Source organism: Balaenoptera ricei, chromosome 11 (genome assembly GCF_028023285.1).
Source record: "Balaenoptera ricei isolate mBalRic1 chromosome 11, mBalRic1.hap2, whole genome shotgun sequence".
NCBI classification, from domain to species: Eukaryota; Metazoa; Chordata; class Mammalia; order Artiodactyla; family Balaenopteridae; genus Balaenoptera; species Balaenoptera ricei.
Window position 1 is genome coordinate 52,483,564 of NC_082649.1, and position 22,329 is coordinate 52,505,892.

At 41.1% G+C, this 22,329-nt stretch overlaps 1 protein-coding gene across 2 annotated transcripts in view; it reads right to left on the reverse strand.

Annotated features, from left to right (window-relative positions):
• Positions 1-22,329, reverse strand: part of GADL1 (glutamate decarboxylase like 1) — a 187,627-nt gene that overhangs the window by 143,536 nt on the left and 21,762 nt on the right. For both annotated transcript variants that reach the window (XM_059937567.1, XM_059937569.1), the window contains exons 2-4: positions 7,615-7,787; positions 2,884-3,010; positions 551-641 (exon numbers count right to left, since the gene is read on the reverse strand). In XM_059937567.1, coding sequence (XP_059793550.1) covers positions 551-641; positions 2,884-3,010; positions 7,615-7,787 — 391 coding nt within the window. The remainder of the gene's footprint in view (positions 1-550; positions 642-2,883; positions 3,011-7,614; positions 7,788-22,329) is intronic.

Here is a 22,329-nt window from a genome sequence, read left to right on the forward strand (position 1 = left end):
CTGGAACCCATCCCTCCTCTTTTCACCTAGTTAACTTTCATTCATTCTTCAGCACTTAGCCGTCACTTCCTCAGAGAAGACTTCCCTCAGTGCCCAACAAGGAAAACTTGTCCCATTTATATTTATAGCATCATGCACCTCTCCTTCATTTGAAAATAATACATTAATTTGTGTAGATCATTTTGATTAATTTGCATGCATCTCTATATCACTAGATTATTTGCTTCATGGAGGCAAAGTGGAGGTTTGTTTTTACACAAAGTATCTCTCCAGCACCTTAGCACAGACATGGCTTTTCATGTAGGAATGAGTTCTTAATCAATTTTCTCATCTGTTAAGTGGAGATAATTCCTGCCTTACCCATCTCACAGTACCACTATCAGATCAAACTGTTCTTTGAATACTGCAAAGTGTCATAAGACTATTCCATTATTTATGATGACACTGCACAAATTAAACCATTAAATAGAAGTTAATGAAATAAAACTTCACCTACTTAACAAAATCTCTAATCCATATTCCTTGTAAAATTCCATTTAAAGGTACTCACACACTTGGGTTTAATGCTTCTGTCATAAATCTGGCCACCAAGGAGTAATAATCAAGTCCAGCATATAACTGGTTGAAAAATCTTGGATGGTCTGTAAATTGAAATAGAATATTAATCTACACAGCAGTAAAAAAGAAAGAAAACTATCGACACAGGATAATATAAGTGAATCCTTCAGACAATGTAAGCAGCTGGATACAAGGAGTATACAATGCATGATTCCACTTATATGACATTCAATATGGGGCAAAACTGATCTGTGGAGACAGAGATTAGAATTCCAGGTACCTTTGGCAAGGAGATACTGATTAGGAAGGGGCTTGAGGGGGCCTCTGGAGTCCCAGGAATGGTCTATATCTTGCCCTGGGTGATGGTCACTTACATGCAGATAGGTACAAATTCACTGAGCTGAGCACCTGAGGTTTCCCACTTTCCTGAATGTAAATTATACCTCAATTTTAAAAAAGCATTTAAAATATTGTCATGTACAAGGGAAACAAATGTTGAAGACCCATTTCATAGCCCTGTCTACTGAACAATATGTTTCTAAGCAAAACCTGAGCACTCTTTTGAGAGCTTTGCTTTACCTGTTTCTTTTTAAATACAACCCAGACCCAAACCAGAACCTTGAGAAATGGATTATTTGAGCAGTTTGTCCACATATCAAAGCCTGCTGCTACCTTTACCTTCTAAAAATATCGATGTTAATTTCCCTAATTTAAACACATTTCACTCACCAACAGGGTTCACTTCAGGCTCCTGGCAGTGAGTGGCCTTTTAATTTTTCAGATTGGACCATTTTTTATAGTGCAACTGGCATCGTGTTGTTGGAGTAAGATGTGACTCATCATGCAGCTTACATAAACTTTCTGATTCAATGCACTTCAAAGGCAGTTGCCTTTAAGGCTCGAAAAACTTCAGTTCCAACTTTCTATTTTTTTCCCTCCTATAAAAGGTCTCATAAAGGTTCTTGGCTTTACACAGTGGGAATATTCACACCAAACCCCAGGCTAACAGCTGGCTTGACATTCTCAATCATAGGAAGTCCAGTGTGACAAAGAATAAAGAGGTAGGAGGCCTATTTCTAAATTTGGGTATTTGGGAATCATTTTCGTTAGTGACCTCTCATTGCAACTCATAGCATTTGGTTTTGGGGTTTTTTTCTCTTTAAACCAGTTCAGTGAAAAACAAAAGTCTCAGAAGAAAATGCCTTTTCATATAAAACATGGCAAACTTCTTCTAATCTGGCAAAGGAAACCAGACATTGCTACAAGTAATTTTAATAAGACTTTTTTTTGGTTCCACGTTAATTTATGATTGATTTCCATGGTAACTTTATGGAAAGTATCCAATAAACTGAAAAACCTACTGCATTAAATGTCATTCTACACTTCCAACATGCACTGTAATAATGAGATATGTATCTCTGCATTTGAAATGTTAACTGGTTTTTTGATACATACACCAGACTTTCCCAAGGGTATATAAACCAATTATTTTTAGCCAGGATTTTATTATGTTCTTTCCACTAAATTTAGTTCAGTGTCAGAACTCACAAAGCATAATGCCTGTATGGTCTTAAGCACTAGATTACCTTTATATCACACTGAGAAATGCATATTTTGGAAAGTTATTCTTCTACTTCTGAAACTTATTCACTGGGTATATAGGATATTAACAGTCAGTTGGAATAGGACTTAAGCACAAGACAAAGATCATGTTACTGCATTTACAAAAGATCACAGTGGTTCAGCATTATTGTGAAACTATCAGAGCAAAAACTCACCATGCATTCATTTTCTTATACCTTCCGAAAGGTTTTTATCTTTTGATCCTGCTAGATTTGATCAAATAATTTGGTACTTGCCAACTGCCAAGAGTACTTTACAAATAAATCTATCCCTGTTTATAGTAAAGACACCCTCTTGAACATTTTGGGGGGCCATATTCTGGGCAATCAGGATTTAAAATCCCTTAACAACTTCTAAAATCAAAATACTGTTTATCAGTTTGGACCAACAAAAGAAATGATAAGTAGCAGTCATGATACTGCTACTTATCAGGAGGATGAGGATTGCTGAAGAGCAGATAATATTTACATATGACCACTAACACCATCAGTTTTTCTATCAACCTATCTTTGGCCTTGACAAATCTATTTTACGGATTAGACATATGGACCATTGTCAAAACATCAGAACCACTATTTTTGATCCAGCTTTCTCATCCCATAAACAGCGCCCTAGTTGCCTTTACTATGAGGTAAATACAGGCTTAAGAAAATGGAAGAACGTGTTAGAGGCACGGATCAAGGGAGTCAGTGAAGTTCTTACTGGTCTTGACGCTGTAGCGTATGACGTCCTGGCAGAGTTCCAACAGCCGCTGGTGTGGCTCTCCTGTGTCCCTTAGCTCCAAGTCGAGAAGCTGTTTCAGCTGTTCAGGGGGCCGCCACTCACAGACCTGGAGATGTGGCAAAGGCACGGTTAACTGGGCACCCGCTAGAGCCAGGTGTGGAGAGGATGTCGGAAGCGTGGCCCCTACCCTTGCGAAGCTTCCAGACAAGTGGGAGAGAGAGAGATTTAACCTGCAAACATAGTTCCCTGTGACCAGAGCTATGATGGTAAAGCAGATGTTGCTGGAACATAGGAGGGACCCCATCTTACATTTGGGAAGATGTCCTGGAGGAACTGACATCTAAGTTGTGACATAAAATAAGAGTGGGGTGAACCAAGCAAAGATTAAGGGATGGGGTCATGCAAGGGGCCTTCTAGGTGGGAGGAACAGCACAAGCAAAGCTGAGATATAAGGGCACCCACAGCCCTTCTGAAGAGTGAAGTCCGTTGGGTGTGGCTTGAACACAGAGCCTGGGGGAGGGAGGGAGAAGTGAAGCTCGGCTCCCGGCATAACTCCTAACTTGTCTCTCTGCTTGTCCCCTGGCCCCGTACAATCTACTCTCAGCCAGGCAGCCAGAATCCAGAATGCTCCTCTTGTATATGAGCCACGGTCACCCCTCTGCTCTAACACCTCTGATGGCTCCTCATTCTTTCAAAGTAAAAGCCTAAGTCCTTATAATGACCTAAAACGATCCTGTACAACCGCCTTCCCTGGTGGCACTGCTTTCCTCCCAGCTGACTCTGCCCCGGCAACCTGGCCTCCTTTCTGTTTCTTAAAAGACCAGGAACATTCCCACCTTTGGGTCTTTGCCCTCAGCCTGATGCCCCCCCAATATCCTCATCACTAACTTCCTCACTTCATCCAAAACCCTTCTCAAATGTCACTTTCTCAATGACAGCAATCCTGAGTCCTTATTTAAAATCCCAGGCTGCACATTACCCCATGTCTAGCAATTCCCCCCAACTGTTTCTTCTCTTCCTTTTTCCATAGCACCTGTCACCTTCCAGCGTCCTGTGTAATTCATTTATGATATCCTACACAATCTCCATGAGAGCAGACATGTCAGTCAGTTTGCTCACCGATCCCTAGTAACTAACAGAGCCTGCCATAACAAGAGGTTATCAACAAAGATGTGTTGAATGAATGAATGAATGAATGAATGAATGAAGAGATAAACAAGGCTCAGATTGTGACAGGTTTTGTGTGGCATGTTACAGAGTTTGAACATGGCTCTAAAAAAACTGTTATGTTTTGGACAGGGGGATTATATGATCATATTTGTGTTTTAGACAATAGCTTTGGTTGCTATATGGAGATTCCAAATAAAATTGGAACTAAGAGGTTACTCTAATAAACCAGGCAAGAGAAGGTAGTAGTCTGGATGAGGCTAGCTGCTTTAGGAATGAAGCATATATGGAGATTTTGAAAATGCACCATCATTAGAACTCGGAAAGCAGTATCACATTAAGGATGAGGGAGAGCAATGAGCCAAAGGCCATCCTGAGGTTTCCAGCTTGCACACGGGTTGATGGTGGATGGGGTGGGGTGGGGATGACGATTTTGGGGCATATTTAGTCCAAGGCACCTTCAGGACACCCAAAAGGGGTGTAGCAGTTGGTCTGAAGCTCTTGTAAAAGATCAGGAACAGAGTTCCAGGCATCCATTATAATATGACACAGGTGACACAGCTCAGGGGGAACCTACAGTAAGAGGGGAAGGCGCAGGGTCTCACCTGGGCGGCGCCAACGCGTAAGAAATGGGCAAAGGGAGAGGAGCTCAGTTGTGAAGTGGAGGACAAGCCAGGGAGGCAGGGAGAATCCCAGAAGAGTTTTGTGCTACTAAACAAAGGAAGAAGGATGCTTGAAGGAGGAGACGGTCATCACTGTCAAATCCTGCTGCTACTAAAACAAGGAAGAAGGAGGAGACGGTCATCACTGGCAAATCCTGCTGCTACTAAAACAAGGAAAAAGAATGTTTTAAGGAGAAGATGGTCATCACTGTCAAATCCTGCTGAGAAGCCAACTTAGACAAAGCCTGAGAAGTGCTCCTGGGATTTATGAACAAGGAGGTGTTCTTGGCAAGAGCATTTGACTGAGGGAGGTGGGAGTGGAGGCCAGATTGCGTGAAGTGAGGATGTAGGAGGTGAGGAAGTAGAGGGAGGGGGGCAGTGTTGACAATCTTTAAAAAGTTTCGCTGTGGAGGGGAGGAGAGAGACAGGGGGGCCTCCAGGGAGTAAAGACCAGGATGTGGGAGACTGCAGAAAGGAGGAGGAAATACCAAGTCGTGCGAGAGGTATGAAATCAAACTCTCAGCTTAGAACCATAATGGGCAGAAGTAAATCAAATGGACTGAGCCCATCAAAAGGAAGGACTATGGATTCACGTAACGTGGACGAATCTCCAGCACATTTCGCTGAGAGAAAATAGCAAGACTCCAAAGGCTACTTGGGATATGATTCCATCTACCTTACCTTCGGAAAAGGCAAAAACCACAAGGACAAAAAAAAACAACAACAAACCACAGATCAGTGATTGCCAGGGGCTAGAGGTGAGGGGAGAGGTTGACTGTGGAGGGGCACGGGGAAATATGGGGGGGTGATGGATCTTAATCTGTATCTTAATTCTGTTCATGGTTACATGACTTGTCAAAACTCATAGAACTGCACACCAAAAGGAATACATTTGACTGAATGTAAATTACAGTTCAATTACAAACAAACAAAAAAAGTGGCTGAGAAAAAGTGTCTATCAAAGAGGGCACTAGTAATAATCATCTAAGTGTGGGGACCCATCCTATCCTCAGGTCACCATTGAAAGGGGACTTGTTGAATCTCTGACCAAGTAGGCTAAGTCAGCAGCATAAAATCCTCACCTCCCTCTCCCAACCTCAACATAACTTTCAATCCAGCTTCATATGGATGCACGTCTACTATATTGCAGTGGGCTTGGGGTTGCTTAATTGACAACTTAGGATCTCAAGCATACCCTTCTCATCCTACCTCCCATTAGTGCCCTGTATGAGCCCTTCTTTCTAGGTGAAGGGTCCTCTTAGTGTATTAAATACCTTATCCTATTACAACTCTCTATCATTTACCTCCCGCTTTCTTCAACACACCTGTGCTGACTTCTCTCTGTCCATCAAAACCTTACTTCACCTTCAGACTCTGCATCAAAGTTCAAGGTGCCCACTCCTCAGTGAAATCCCCAAAGTCTGCCCAAATCACACAGCATTTATCACGTTCTTATTGGGACCCCCTGTTCTCTATCCCAACAAAAACTTGTTCTCCCAATGAGATTAAAATTCTGTTCAAAGCTGAGCCTTTATCTTACTTTTCTTTATACCCCCCAGGCCCAAATGTAATGCTTTACCCTTAGCTAACACTCAGTTAATATTTAATGACTGAATAAAGGCCGATATAAAAAAAGTTCCAGGGGAGTAGTTTACTCCAAAGTAAAGCAGGTCCAAAATATTCCCAGAGTACAAAGAAGACAGGAAAATATGCAATTATAAGTACATATAAGGAAACACCTCCAGTGACTTTGCCTTGAATTTAACCATTCCAAGATCATGGGTCATTTCAATCTATTTTCCTATTAGTTTTCCCAAATGCACGTTACCAAAAATTCAGAATACCACTTCACATTCAAAATCATTTTTTTAAATGACATTTATTTCTCCTGATAAAAGTGAAATGAAAATCTCTCCCTCCATTTCCTGATAATCTGATTCCAGTATGAAAGGTGATCAATGTGATAGAGGTTAATTTTGAGATTTTAAGAAACGTATGGAGGAATCATTAAAAGCACAAACTCTGAAGCCAGCCTGCCTGGAGTTTAGTACCAGCTCTGAGACTTGCTAGCATGTGCTTTGGGGCAACGTACTTGACCTCTTGTGCCACATTTTTTCCCTCGTCTCTAAAATGGAGTTAATAAATAGTACCTGCATCTTAGGGGTCTTTAATGATTAAATACACAAACACATGGATTAAATACACAAATACATATGGAATAGTTCTTAGAATATCACCTGGCACGTAGTAAGTACTGTTAAGAATAGATGTTATTAGTGGTAATTCCAATATCAATTTGCATCTGAATTTGAGTCTGAATTTGAAACCTAGAACCAGTCATTGGTACCAGTCAGAAGTCAGACTTAACAACCCACGATTTCTAGTCTGAGCTCAGACAAGGTTCTGGTAAAGACCCTCAGATAAATTTTTAAACTTTTCACACTTTTTCTAACTTCTGCTTGGTTTTCCCTAGTAACATAAAGAATATGCACAAGAAAATGGAAAGCAGAGTGTGCCTTGGAGAGTGTAGAAATCAGATCATTGGGTGGTTTATAATCTATATTGTTATCTGGGGCAGAAAGCTTCATCCTGTGCTTCACAGCCTTACCTGGTTAAACTCTGGGTCTCAGCCAATTTCCTGACACATGCTGGGTGGCAAAGTAAAAGTCAACCCTCCCAGGAAAACAGAGACTGGGTGGGGGTCTGGAGGCGGGGATGGGGTGGGGAGTAGATACAAACTTTGGTATCTGGGCATCCCCTTGAAACAAAGGTATAGAGGAAATGAAAGCATGATTCCCATTTCCCTTACATCTAGCCATCCAGGTTTGGTTAAAACCTATCTTTCCCATTCTTAGGGTTCCTTATAGGTTTTTATATTTACCTTCTCATTGATGTCTGTAGCCTTCAAAACCACCTCTTCCATTATTAGTCTACAGGCCTCTTCGACAAATTTTTCTCCTGCTCTTGCATCTGTTGTGGGGCCATTCAGTATGACTCCATCCACGAAAACAGTGTTCTTCCTGCTGGAAACCATCTCTTGTGGATCGATATCTCCTGGAAGCACACAATCAAACCGTGTTTGAGAGATAATCTAATTCGAGCACAGAACAAAACACAGGGGAAATGGCTCACTGTCCTACCTTCAAAGGGCATATCTTCTTTTAATACATTTGAGGCATTGAAGCTGACAGCTTCTTATGGTGCCCAATGGCATGACAGAGTTAAAGAAAGAAAGTTCCATTTTCCATTCCTGCAGCATCTTGTTTAGCATCAGGGAGCATGGAGGAGCTCAAGCAACATAAATTCAACCCATTTTACTCACTCATACAAACATCTTTCAGACACATGTACAAAAAGATCTTTGTAAACACAAGCCCATGTCTATTTCATGGGCACACACTCTCTTGTAATTTAAGGATGACCATACATTTCCTTTTCATAAGTCATTCCTAAAGAAGAAGAAGTAATGTCAACGTGCCTTTTCTCTTAATTTTACATTTTAAGCCTGTGATTAAATGCCCCTCTGCTTTGTCTATGAAACCCCTTGTTAAACCCACTTGGCCATTTCCTACTGGGAGAAGGAGAAAAGAACGTGAGCAGTGTCACAATTCCTGTAAACCCGTATTTAACACCTTTAAACTTTTCAAACTTGCAATTTAGGCAGAAGGATGGAGCAGGACATTTTCAGGACTGGACAGTTGCCACTCAGTGACTAAAGGTTAAAAGTCAACATGGAAATCTATATCTGAGAATAAAGGTTACTGCTTACCCAAAATAGCCCTCCTCCAAAATAATTCTGGCAACTTAATCCAGATATTCAACCAATATCTGCCTCAAGCTCTGACTCGATTGTGTTCTCTTTTTCTAATCACTATCTCTTTCCTCCTTATAATGTACATGTTCACTGAGTTGTGGAAATTTACAGAAACAATTTTTAAAAGTATTTTTCAGCGCCTCAGCTAGCACAGCACCTCAATTATTCTTTGTAAATACACCTTAAATATGCTGATGGTCTGTATGTATTTCAAACATTTTTATACTTACTGAGGGTTCTAACAGTATTAACAGTTATTATGCCCTGGAGTCCATCTTCTCCTCACAGTTAAATGTTTGGTATAATTCCGTGGTTTTCTAAACCCTTTAATTCTATGACTGGAAAACTCAAATGGTGTCCACGAAGACAGATAAAAATGTCACAAGAAGATTCCCCAATTTGAGAAAGATAGAATCTGTAGCAAAGGATCGATTTTTTATCCTCACACCCAAGGGTAAACCATCCAGAGCTCCCACGATGAATTTTAGTTCCATCCTACACTTTCACTGATCTCTCACTTGAAAAGATGTATTTAACATGGTTTAGGACAAATGGTGAAGCCCTGGAGTTGAGCTTTTGGATGGAAATGCTCTACACCTAAAGGCACTTTCCTCCCCCCAAATTTTAGGTCCTAAAAATAAATTGGAAAAGAGGACAATTATTCAGGGAACCCTGGTTATGTAAGTGGGCAGTGCTATTATTAAGCACACAGAAAAAGTTCGATTTTTTTCTAACCTCATTAGTAGGATTTCAGGTTTTTATTGCCCAGGGAATAGCAACCACTCTGTGGGCCTCTCAGAGTTTCTCTCTCTCTCTCCCTCTCACACACACACAAACACACTAAAAAATGTCAAACACCCACTTGAAACCAGAATAGCAGAGAAATTGAAATTAAAATTGTCTGTTTCTCCACAGCCATCAATTACAGAAATCCCCCATAATTCAAACAATTATATAGGAGAAAATACTACTTTTAAAAAACTAAATAGAATTGGGTATAGAGTATGCATCTTTTCTTGATAGATATGTTTTATTTCTATTACCAGATGTGATCATGTCCCTCTTTCCCCACTACATTTGCCCAACTGGAAAAGACCCTCTGGAGATTGAACAGTCAGTCAAGCTGTGATCTTCTGGGGATGAACACCCAGGACCTCCCATCTAACTGCTAGAGTTGATAGCGGTAAATAATGAAATTGTTCAATGGGAGGAGTGTTCCATGAAGAATATACCCAGAATCTGTCTGCTCTTCATTGCCCCCTCCCTTATCACCATCAAACACTTGGGTTAGCCTTCCAACTAACCCCCAGCTGCCACCCTGCCCTATGTACCGTGTAGACAATTCTCAACATAGTAGCTCCTATGTGTCTTTGAAAAGATGGCAGATCACATGATGACTCCTCTATTCGAACCATTCAATGACCCCTTATCTCATCAAATTAAAAGTCAAAGTCCTAATAATGACCTCTAAGGCTTTAAATGAACTCCTCCCCCATTATCTCTTGGACCTCAAACCTCATCTCTTATTCCTGCCCTCAAAGCTCACCACGTTTCACCCACTTTCTCCTCTTCACTCTTCCTCGACTCTTTCCTTAAACACCAGCTTCTCAGCGAGGTGTCCCCGACGACCCCATTTCACACTGCACCACTCCCCTCCCCCACCTTCTTTCTCTGCTTTATTTGACTCAAGAGCAGTGACATACAATTCTTATTAATTTACTTGTTTAAATATTGTCTCTGCAACAGAGGTTTCGCTCTATGGGAACATGAGCTTGTGTCTGTTCCACAGCACCCAGAATGTGCCTGGCAGTTTGTAGGAGTTCCATAAACATTTGTTGGCTATTAAATTTAAAAAGCCCGGGACCCTGGTTCCCTCCACCATCCAGTGATCATGTCCCTTCCTCTGAGGAGCCATCGCAGGTTGCCAGCCCTAACCGAGGAGGAAACACCTTTGGTAGGAATAGGGCAGACATGGAACTCCATTCATGAGCTACAGAAGGGGCAGCAGGGGCTACAAGAAGGACCTGGAGAACAGGGTCAACAAGGCAAAACTGAGTTTGCAGTCTGGGTTATCAAAAGAAACAGTTGGTGAGAGGCTCTCACTTTCCTCCCTGAGCCGTTCTTTTCACCAAGGCCACTCTCTCTTTTCCCTCCTTCCCTTTTTTGTAGTCATTTGACTTCTGAAAGTCAGTCCATAACAAATCTCATTCCAGGAACCACAATTCCAAACGTGGAAGCCAGTCAATCCTGAAACACTCCGACTTCTGAATTTCCACCAATTCCTCAACTCCATACTTTCTAAACCCCTATCTATATAAGCTCAACTTCTGTTTTGCTTAAAGAGATGCACAGCTCTGCCTTGCTGAACAAACAATAAATTCAGCTTCAAATATTGTTTCAGAGATTCAGTCGTGGCCTCTTTCGTTGACATAGAAGTAAATGAATTAATACAGACGAAGACCTAAAACAATGCCTGGTGTGTAGTGGGCACTCAATAAATGTTAGAAATATTAGCTAACTCAGTAAGTGTAAGTTAGTAGTAGTAGACAGTCAAGACTATTTATTAAATACATAAACAAACAGGAGTAAATTACATGTGACAGTAAGCAATGACAGTAGAAAGGGAGATCTCAGAGTAATCAGATGCCCAGGGTAATGAACTCTAAAGTGGCTGATGAGTTACCCCCTGGAAGAATGGGAAGACGAAGGCTCAGTGGGAAGGGATTGTCCGTATGAAGAGAGTTGAACTTCTGGCAACAGCCAAGCAGTTCAGCCCACATGGGGTGGGCAGCTGTCCAGACTTCCCACCTTGTCACTTTCCACCTTGCACCGTGGTTATCTGTGTAGATGTTTTATTTCTTGCACCAGATTGTAAACGCCTACAGAAGGGATCCATGCCTCAATTTTCTGGACATCCCAGAAAACCGTTCAGCCGTTGGCATTCGTAGGCACTCAGCAGCTCTCTGAGGACTGACTGGCTGAATGTATTGTTATCTTGGAGGTCATCTTATCTAACCCTTTCATACAGTCCCCCAAATCCCCTCCCCAACCCAGTGGCTGATACAACAGGAGATCTGAGTTCTAGCCTCTCAGGTTCTTTGATCCTGGAATAATACATCCTCTCTGTGCTTCAGTTTCCTCATCTATAAAATAGGAGATAACCCGAGGAAAGTGCTGGGCTGGCTGCACGCTCACTTACACTAACAATACTGAAATATACTAACATTGCAGGTGGGTTTAGGAACCACTGTTCTGGTTGACCTCTAAGATGCTTCCAGAATCTTAACATCTTCGTTTGCCTGGCTTCCCTCTTATCCTTTAATAATTATGTTTTCATTTCAACAAACATGTGTTATTCACCTACCATGTGCCACACAGTAGGTGGGGGCTAAAGACAGGAATTGGATCATCTCCTTAAGGATCTCAAAGTCTCTTTGGGGAGTTAGGTGCTAAAAATTGACAAGAATAAAAGACACGTGGGGTAGGCTCTGTTCTAAAAATTTTATAGATTTAGCAAATTTAATTGTCACAAAATTTCCAGTTAGTTACTCAGTTTTATAGTTGAGGAAGCTGAGACACAGAGGGTTTAATTGGCTTGCCCAGGGTCACAGAGCTGGTAAGTAGTGAAACTGGGGTAAATAATATAATATATTGAAGTTCTACAAAGGAGCAATGAGATACTGCTCTATAGGCATCTACAGTTTGCAAGGCAGTGTTAGGGAGTTAGTAATGACAGCAAGATGAATTAGACTCAGTTCCTGTCCTCGGTAATTGAGAGCCTCAGAGTTTGAATAATGCAATAGAAGATAAAGGGTGTCAAGTGCCATGAGAAGGATACCAATAAAATGTTTTGAATGTAAGCAATGTAGACAGTTAGGGTTAAGGCTTAGGGTTATAGGAGAAGTTGAGGTATCAGAGAAGACTTCTGAATTGGAAGACCTGTCTTCTCTTTAAATATCTGCAGTAAGAAATAATAATAATAATTTTAAAACCTCATCACAAAGTTATAATTTTAAAACCTCATCTTAAAGTAGCAAGTCCAGGACAAACAGCTGGGAGTGGTCACAAAGCTTCTCCTACAGTGACTCAATATGCATTTGTGTCATTTCTTCAGGCTTTTACACTAGATGGGTAGACAAAGCGAGTCTAATTTCTCTTCCATGGGACTCTAATCCAAACACGTGAAGACCTTTATCAACTCTCATCTAAATCTCTTATTTTGCCAGTTAAAACTGTTCCAGTTTCTTCCATGGATCTGAGAGACCATGGTTGTTAGTCTGGGTCAGTTTATTTCTATCTTACAAAATGAGGCATACCCCAGGTGTGGTCTCACCAACTCAAAATACAGTGAATTGGTATTTCCCCTTCTTTGGTCATCATGATTCCATTAGTAAGGCTTCTATTAGCATCCTAGTTGATTCCAAAGCTTAAGCTTTGAAACCAGGCAGATCCTGGCCCCAATTCTAACCGTGTTGCTGTGATCGTACCCATGTCACTTAACTTCCATGTGATCCAGATTTCTTATCTGGCCAACAGAGAAAATGGCCATGCCTATTGCACTGAGTCATTGGGAGGGTTGAATGTGGCCATACGTGCAAGCTGCAGAGCCAACTGCCAGGAGTAGAGTACAGGACACGGTGAATGGGGACCTTTACTGTGGCTAAGTCTACATGAACTCTCTTCTAGCACCCACGTTACACTGCTGGCCCAGGTAAAGTTTAGAATCAATAGCCTTAGGTCTTTGTCAGAAGGTCTGCCAATAAGAGCCAAGCTTCCAATATGAGATTCTTTAATTGTTAAGAGCAAAACAGCACTAGGAAAATAACTCTTGCTTCCAAAGGATGGAAAGAGGAACAATGGATCAAAAGTGAATCCAGGCATCTGGTGGGGAGGCCAAGGAACTCTTCAGAAAACTTGTGCCAAAGATATTGGGGCCCCAGGGAGAGCTGAGGGTCAGGACCTGGAGAGCCCAGTAGGCCAGTCCAAGATAGGAATGAGAAGCAAAACCTGGGAAAAGAGGATAGTATTAATTAATAAATTAATAAGGGCCTACTGTGTACCAAGCACCAGCCTGGTGTCTGGGAATACAGAAATTAAAAAACACAGAATCTCTGCTGTCAAGTTGCTAAAAGTCTTGAAAGACAATATCCAGGGGGCCAGGGAGAAGAAAAATAGAGCTGAACAAAAGTTGAAGAGACATTCCTCTGTTCTGGAGTTTTCCAAGTCAGGTGTCTCTTCTAAGCTCAAAAAAGTGGACACCTAATTTAGTCAATGTACCTGGTCCTGTAAGACTTATATATTGTTTGCATCCCTTTTGAATTTCACATCCATTTTAAGTCATTTTTGTTGTCTTAGAAACAACACGCCAATGCCAGGGTAACTACGAGCAGTCTCCAAGGAAGAAGACTATAGGAAATAAACAAATATTAAGAAATAACAATAATACAAAGCAGTGGCCACAGAAGCTCTGAAGGTGTGGTTAGTAGCAACAAGTACAGGGACTGAGTGTCTGAATCTAGCTCTGTGATTGGTAGAATCATAGACCTGACTTAGAGACCAAACGATGTCCACAGTACAGCCCCCAAATATGAAGTCACAGGAGAAAATGGCAAAACTATGCTCACAACTTTAGTCAGCTAGAGAAGGGCACCCAAAGGCAAAAAAAAAAGAAAATTTAAATCACTCAGTCTCATTTTTGGGGTTAAACTCTCTTTAGTTGAAATACACAGTGAGTTAATACTTCTTTCATTTATACTTCCCAAAATATTTACTGAATACCTGCTATGCATAAGACACTGGGGTAGGCACTGTGGGAGACTCAAAGATGGATCAGACACACAGACAGTGACCTCAAAGTCCAATAAGGAAAATTAGACACGTTTATGAATACCTAGAATCCCATCCAGAAGGTATAAAGCGTGATACTTGAGGTCAGACAAAACACACACTGAAATTCCAGAGGAGGGCTTCTGACTGTGAGAAGCAGAAAGTCCTCTTAGATGATATTTAAGATGGTCCTTCATTCAACCATTCAGCAAATACTTACTTAGCACCTGTTATGTTCAGAACACTGTGTGAGGCATTGGAAGCCGAGCCATGAACAAGAAGACACAAATTTACATTGACTTGGGATGGATGGGAGAGATAGTTAATAAAAAGGCAAACAGATAAATAATTAAAATAACTGCAGACTCTAATAAATGCTCTAAAGGAAATTACCTGAATGACTTGATAGGATGAAGATAAGGAGGTATTTCAGATCTGATCAGGGGAAAGTATTTCTGAAGAAGAAACATTTGAATTGAGATGCAAATGAGGAGAAGGTTCCAGATGTAAAAAGACATGAAAAGAGAATAGTCCAGAAAGGAACAAAAAATGCAAATAATCTATAAATTGTCCTTTTAAAGGAATAGAAAGACATCAGTGTAGTCCAGTGTGAGGACAAGGGGAAGGAGGAATAGAGTGAGCTTTGGAAAGACAGACGGGGAGCAGGTTAGGTAAGGTGTTTTATTCTAAAAGCAACAGGAAGCCACTTAAAGGTTTTAAACAAAGGAGTAACATGATCTGGTTTACATTTCTAACAGATTTCTCTGGTACCTTGTAGAGGATAGACTGTCTGAGGGCAGATGTGGAAACAGGGAGATTACTTAGGAGGCTACTATAGAAGTCCGGGCAACAGAGAATGGTGGCTTTGATCCAGAAGATGTAGGAAAAGCATTGCAATCTGGAAAATTTTGGTGGTAAAGCCTAGAGGACTTGCTGATGAGGTGGGTGCAGGGGGTCAAGAAAACAAAAGACTCTTAGATGACAGGGCCTTATGCTGATACGGGGACCACTGGAAAAGGGCAGTTGGGTCAATGTGTGGTAAGGTGGGGATGGAGAATCAAGATTTTTGACTGATTTGTAGAAATTGGTTATGATGGGGTAGAAACAAAGATTATGGCAAGGACATTCATAACCAAAAAGGAAACTGAACTAGGCAAAAAAATGCGTGTGTGTGTGTCCAGGAAACCTTAAGTACTTCTGTTTGTCCAAGGGGCAGGGTCTGTAAATGGGAGAAGTGACTGACTGCTGAGAGGTGACATGGGCACTGATCTTGCAGGAACCTCACTGGAGACTGAGGAATGTGTATGTTACTTGGTAGGCAATAGGGAGCCATTGAGAACTTCTGATAAGAAGAGTGCTTTAGAAAGATGAAGTGGGTACCAGTGTCGAGTTTAGGTGGGAAATCAAGAGTTCAAGTTGGGGAGACATGATGGCAATAATCCAGGCCAGGGAGAGGGAGGACACGGACTAGATAATAGACAGGATGGGGGGTTATATTTATTTTGACGTCTCACCTACAATATTATTACTGCAAACTTGTCAGGAATCCCGTGTCTTTCTAATGAGCCCAGCAACTGTACATGGATAGTATAGTTTTCTATCTTCCAGTAAGTCTATGTTCTAAAATGATCTTTGGATGAAAGGTGAAAGAATAAGATAGGAAAAGGTAATTTTGTGTATCCATACATCAGCTCCTCTCTTGCAAAGCATGGATGAACACAGAACATTTTGGTGACATGTTCTCATTACCCTGGGTTTTATTTTATGAGACCCTGTTGTGTTAGCATCTGGGATGTCAGTCAAAGGACTCCGATTCTGTGGAAGCGCCAAGGCATGCCCTTTAACAAAAGAGCTGGGTCCATCAACACCATCCATTCTCTGAGAGGACAAGCTTCTTAGAAGGGAGTCTCTGAAACAGTTCCTTAATATAGTTGTCAGTGCCCTGCCAATGGCCAATAAGTGCATGGTCACCATATACCCTATTTATTTATTTTTAATTTCAAAAATGTTTTCCTTTCACTGGGCACCAGGCCAGAAATTGGGTAACCTTCTGATGTTTTCAGGAGAGTAGGATTCCCCGAGACATCTACTCCTATGGCTTGAGTAAACATTACTTGACAAGATCTACATGCTGGTATTGTAAGTCTTAGCTTGTCATATTGATGGCCAGCCCGTGAAATCACCCCCAGCCATCATCCCCCCTCTACACCTTATGAACTGATGGGTACTACTTCAGCTTACAGGGACTTGAATGCAGCCAGGCTCTATGAGAAAACTGGATTGGCATACGCATATAGTAAATTTCAGCCCGGGCTGGAGAACCTGGCTATGGATGATGTCCTTTCATCTGGCTTATCAGCACCGTGCTCCCCAGGAGCTGCTCTCACCACGTCTGCCCCCTCCTTCACTGGCCACTGCCCCCCAGGGTCACCATTTCTGCTGGCACTTCCCCCTCTGCCATCTTGGCTCTGTACCCTCTCTGACTCTTCATCTAGTTTCTTGCCTACATATAGTTGTGAAACATTTCATTTGACTTGTTGCTTTATCAGTGACTCCTGTGTTTTCTGAAATTTGAGGCTGAGTAGGGAGAACGTCCATTTTGAGTTTGCTTGTTTGCTTGGGGAATTTTTGGCCTAATCGGCATCCCAACTGGAACCACTCTTCCCCCCAGAACACAGTCTCGGAAGCACTGTCAGTTAAGGTGTTCCCCTTTCATGGTATCTCCAAGTCTCAAGTATTCCAGATCTCCAGAGTTGCCTTGGTTCCTGTCTTTTCCAAGGCCTCATTATTTAGTTCTCTCTCCAATTCTGTGAGTTCTCCCAAATCCTTCCAGTCAACTCCCCCTTCTAGTGAGCAAGAGTCATTCTGTGTTCTGTGAAAACAGAGAACCGTAACTAATATTCTGAACAACTTGACTTCTGTAGAAATTCCCAACTAAGGAAAGTTAAAGCCAACTACACACAGCTTAATAAGTATATTCTCTGTACCTTCAGAGTTTCCCACCTATTTTTATTGTTCTCCAAAACTTAGAGGTCATCCAGTTACTGTCAAAAAATAAATACTGCATTTTTTCTCTTTTTAAAAATATTCCACTTATGTACAAGTCAGGATGTTTGTGGCCAGTGGGTAGAGCACTGTCTTAGCAAAAAAGAGTCTAGAACAGCCCTGCCAAAAAGAAATACAATTCCAGCCACCTGTGTGATTTTACCTTTTCTAGTAGCTTTTCTAGTAGTAGTATGGCAGAAAGGGAACAAAAATATAATTGCATTTAGAAAATAACAATAGCTAACATTTATTGGATACTTGCAATGGATCAGGTACTGAGCTAGGTACCTTATATGTGTTACTTCATTTAATTCTGATAATAATTATCTTCATTAACTCAATTTTACAGATAGGAAAACTGAGGCCAGAGAGATGAAGAGAATTATAAGTGACAGAGCCAGAATTCAAAGCCAGGCAGCCTGAGTTCGGACATCATGTTTATAATGACTATATTCTACCTTTTTCCAAAAAAAGGTGAATAAAGAGATATTGTTTCTCATGTCTTATCAACCACTCTAAACTATTTGGACACATATTTTATACTCCTAAAGCAATAAGCAATTATCTGGGAACTATGTATTAAATTGCAATGTGCTGCAATGTAATATATAGTTTTAAAACCAATTTGCTCAAGTGTTGACTGCAGGATTTTAAATGATTCCACTTAACCTGCAATTTAAGTGAAAACTTATATACATGCTATAAATGGGTACCTCATTTGCATGATCCATTGATTAACTCTGATGTGATGCTCATTTGTGCCCAGGGTACTGCCTCCTAGCCTAGGCTTTTGGAAGGTCATCTTCTAGGTCAGTAGTGGGCAATTACTCTCAGCTCAGTATTTCAACACACGTGCTATGACATTCACACGTGGCCACCCTCAAATGCAGAGAACATCACTTACCAAAACCTCTTTATGGAGTGTATTACATGAGACTGGAAAGAATATACTGAGAAGCTGCTTGGGATGGCAATAAGACCTCTCCAAGAAGCATCTTTAAGTGAAAATAGATAGTCTAAACTGCCTTCTAAGGAGGGAGGACTCTTACTTGCAGGGCAAATGCATTGCTAAATGGGGTATGCAAATTTGGGTTCAGAGATGAATTGCTCAGTAGAGAAGAGGGTGAGGCAACCACCAGCATCTTTCTCCTCATCCTTTATGCTACACAGAATCAGCCTCACCTCCATATATAATCAGAGCAAATATTCCAAAATTTTAACCTACCTGGGAGCCAACACAGTCACATAAACTACATTATAGATGGTGCCCCTGAAATGGCAAACGTGGCAGCTCTGGGGGATGCCCACACATCTCATTGCTACTCTTATGTTGATAAGTGAGGCACTCACAGAACACTGCATAAAAGACCATAAAGGCATTGGCCTGGGCTAGTCTACAGCTGAGACCCAATGAGGCATGAGTTTAGAGCCATCTAGAATATGTGCCATGGTGGGTTTTTGGCCAATTTTGTGTAGGATCATGGGATCTTAGAGCTTGAAAAGCACTTACAGATAATTTGGGAAATGTCCTCATTTTGAATTTGAGAGAACTGTGATTCAGTGGCACACAGACTGTTTGATGTTTATGTATCCCCTTCTATAAGTCTATTGGATCCTCTAAGGGCTGTCCACACTACACCTCTCATAAGTATTTAGACCTTATTTCACATAATAATAGCTACTATTTATTCAGCCCTTCTATGTGCCAGGTTTTGATAAGTCCTTTACAAACAGCAGCACATTTATCCTACACAACAACCCTGTGAAGATACAAACAACTAAAACCCACTCTGGTTAAGTTAAGCAGAAAAATAATTTATTGGGAGGGTGTGTAAGTTATCTATAGTTGTGTAACAAATGACCCAAAAACTTAGTGGATTAAGTCAACAAGGATGTATTATTTCCTGTGATCCTGTGGCTTGGCTGGGTCTGGGTAGTTTTTCTGGTCTTCCCTGTGCTAACTCACACACCTGCAGCAACTTGTATGTTGGCTTGGAGCCGAGTTCAGAGCTGGGAAGACTGAGCTAGCTGGACCTCTCTCTCCCTGTGGGCTTTCATTATCCAAGAGATTTGTTGGGTCTTCCTCAGAAGGTGATGGCAGGTCTGAAAACAGTGAAGGAAAAAGCTGACAAGCTTCTTGAGATCTCAGATTGGATGTCACACAACTTTTTTTTTCTTTTGTTATTTTTGACACACTCTGTTGGGGAAAGCAAGTCACGAGGAAAATTGTACTCAAAGATACAGGAAAAAGCTCACCTCTTGGTGACAGAAGGCAACATCACATTGCCAAGTGTATGCATTCTCGGAAGAAAGGAATTTGAAGCCATCTTTGCAACCCATCAGAGTCTACCCCTTGACCACAAATTATTCATATTCCTCCCATCTACAAAATACGCTCATTTCCATCCCAGGACCAACCCAAATCTTATCTCATTATAGAAACAGACTTCAACTCTGGGATCTCATGAGTTGTATCAAGTCTACAGACAGACAAGGCTGTTAAACTGCAGCTGCTCTTGATCCAGGGACCCATAAACTAAAACATAAGTTATCAGACACCATGCACAAATAGTGAGAAGAACAGGATAACTGCCACAGACACACCCAGGAAAGAATGAAAGGCCCAGGGCCAGGCACTGACCCATAGCAGTTCTGAAATCTAGCAAGGCGTATATTGCATATATTGAATGTGATCTGATTCTGCCCTCTGGGATGGTTTCCTAACCCGTTATTCTTTGTGGCTCTTGGCTCTGCACTCTGGCAGAAGTGAAGAAACACCCCAGCCTCTCTGATATTCTTTGAGGTCGTGTACAATGATGGGTAGTTGCAGACATGCAGCAGTGAGCTTGGCCTCACTCTCTTCTTCTCTCATCTGGACGCTTGGTTCTTGTTCCCCCGAGATGGCAACTACACAGAGAAACAACTTTCTTTCTCCAGCTCCTTTGACAGTCACTCTTTGGCAACTGTGTATGCCAGCATTCATGGATTCCCACACAAACTCTGACCTGTCCATTCTTGACGGTGCTTCAGGAAGGCTGGTTAGTGACTTTTCTGTGACTTCCAACTTCCCCTTGTGGAATTTTCCTTTCACAGCTCCTCCTACATTTGTGTAAGGTTTAATTCCAATAATAAAGTCCTTATTCCACAATGCATCTTACATACAACGTGTTACTGTATTTAATCTTCATCACAGCTGTACAAGTTATAGATATCCCCATTTTACAGACAAGGACACTGAGGCTCAGAGAAGTTAGGACACTTTCCCATGACTTCACAGCTAAAATATGTCAGAGCTCAGATTTGACCTCAGATTTATCTGATTCCCAAGCCTATGCATGTAATTCCTATTCTCCATCTACTGGGAGAAAAGGGATGGGAACAGTGGTGTGCTGCTAAAATTGTTTCTGAAGAAAAATGGATCCGGATAGATCTATTTCAATGGTATGGTATTCCCATCAAGCTAATTTCAAGGTACCAATAGTTTACAAATCGGCTTACAACATTTCTGAAAAGCTGACACTCTCATGAGCTGGTATGAAGTAGCTTCTGCCCACCATGGTATAGGGATCTAGGAAAACAAAAAAGGTCTTCAATAAGGAAATGTAATCATAGTTAACAAAAGTTGGGTAAGGTGGTTCTTCGGGTGTCTCATCCATGTGCATGCTACCTGATTTCCAAGTGCTAGCACTTTCATCTCTTTGCCTGTGGCCTTTCTATTCTGCCCACTCACATAGCAAATCAGAAGCTTTGAAAAATTAATACCCATATCAGCATCCCTCAATCAACAAGCGATAAAAATTAATGTGTAAACATCCAGCTCTCTTGTCCTTCATATGGGATAACTCTGAGAGGTGTATTCTTCACTAACACTCCTAGTTACCCAGTGGAAGTAAGCTGTAGTTACCCTCAGTGATAACTTGCTTTATAAGGTATTCTCTGTTGGCCTCCCTGGGACCAGCTTCCAAAGGTACTACTTATGCTCCAATCCTTGACTGCTTCTGGAAAATCCAAATCAAAACAAATGACTACTGTTTTTTGAACGTCTGTGGACCAGACAAACACTGTACTAGGTACTTATGTTACATGTCTTTATACGAATCTTCATAGCACCTTATGAGGCAAGTATAACACCCAATTCTAAAAATATGGAAATATGGATCCAAGAGTTTAATTAACTTTATGCAGGTCACATAGCTGGCAGGGCAAATAGCAGAGCTGATATTTAAACTATGATTGATTGCAATGTCTCTTTTCTTTCCACTAAACCATGCAGCCACTCTCGCCAAGGAGGTTGGACTAACACAGGTGAGACAATAAAAGAACAATTAACTGCTAAGCTGACATATTGTATTGAACACTTCTGGGCAAAAGTGTCATCATATGTATGTTCCACAATTACTTCCTAAAATTCTCTTTTGTTGTGCCATCAACTTGAAAAATAAGGCCATGGACAAATATTAGGAAATTCAATTTTTCATAGATTTTCTTTCTCCTCTATCACTGCTTCATACAAATTAGGTACTGAAATAAAACTGAGTGGATAGCATAGCAGAATATACCATAAGGAAAATGCATATGAGGAAAGTATGTTCCCTGGATGTATTTTTTGGCCCACATAGCATCTGAAAGAACAGATATGTCATAAAATACCAACTAAGTCTCTATTGATTTTGTAAGTCGATACAAAGTATTAGAAGATCAAACAACACAGCATCCAGAGTGCTGAATTGGGAATAGGCTTATCAGCTAGGAAACTTAAACAAAGGGAAGATTTAGCAATACATTTAAGAGGCAAAAAATTGAGTGTGGGAATTTAAGATTTGTCAATGCTACAGCTAAATCACCAAAACAGATTTTAATATTTAACAACGGCTTGCTGACCTCAAGTAATTTAGATAGTTGCTCTGCAAT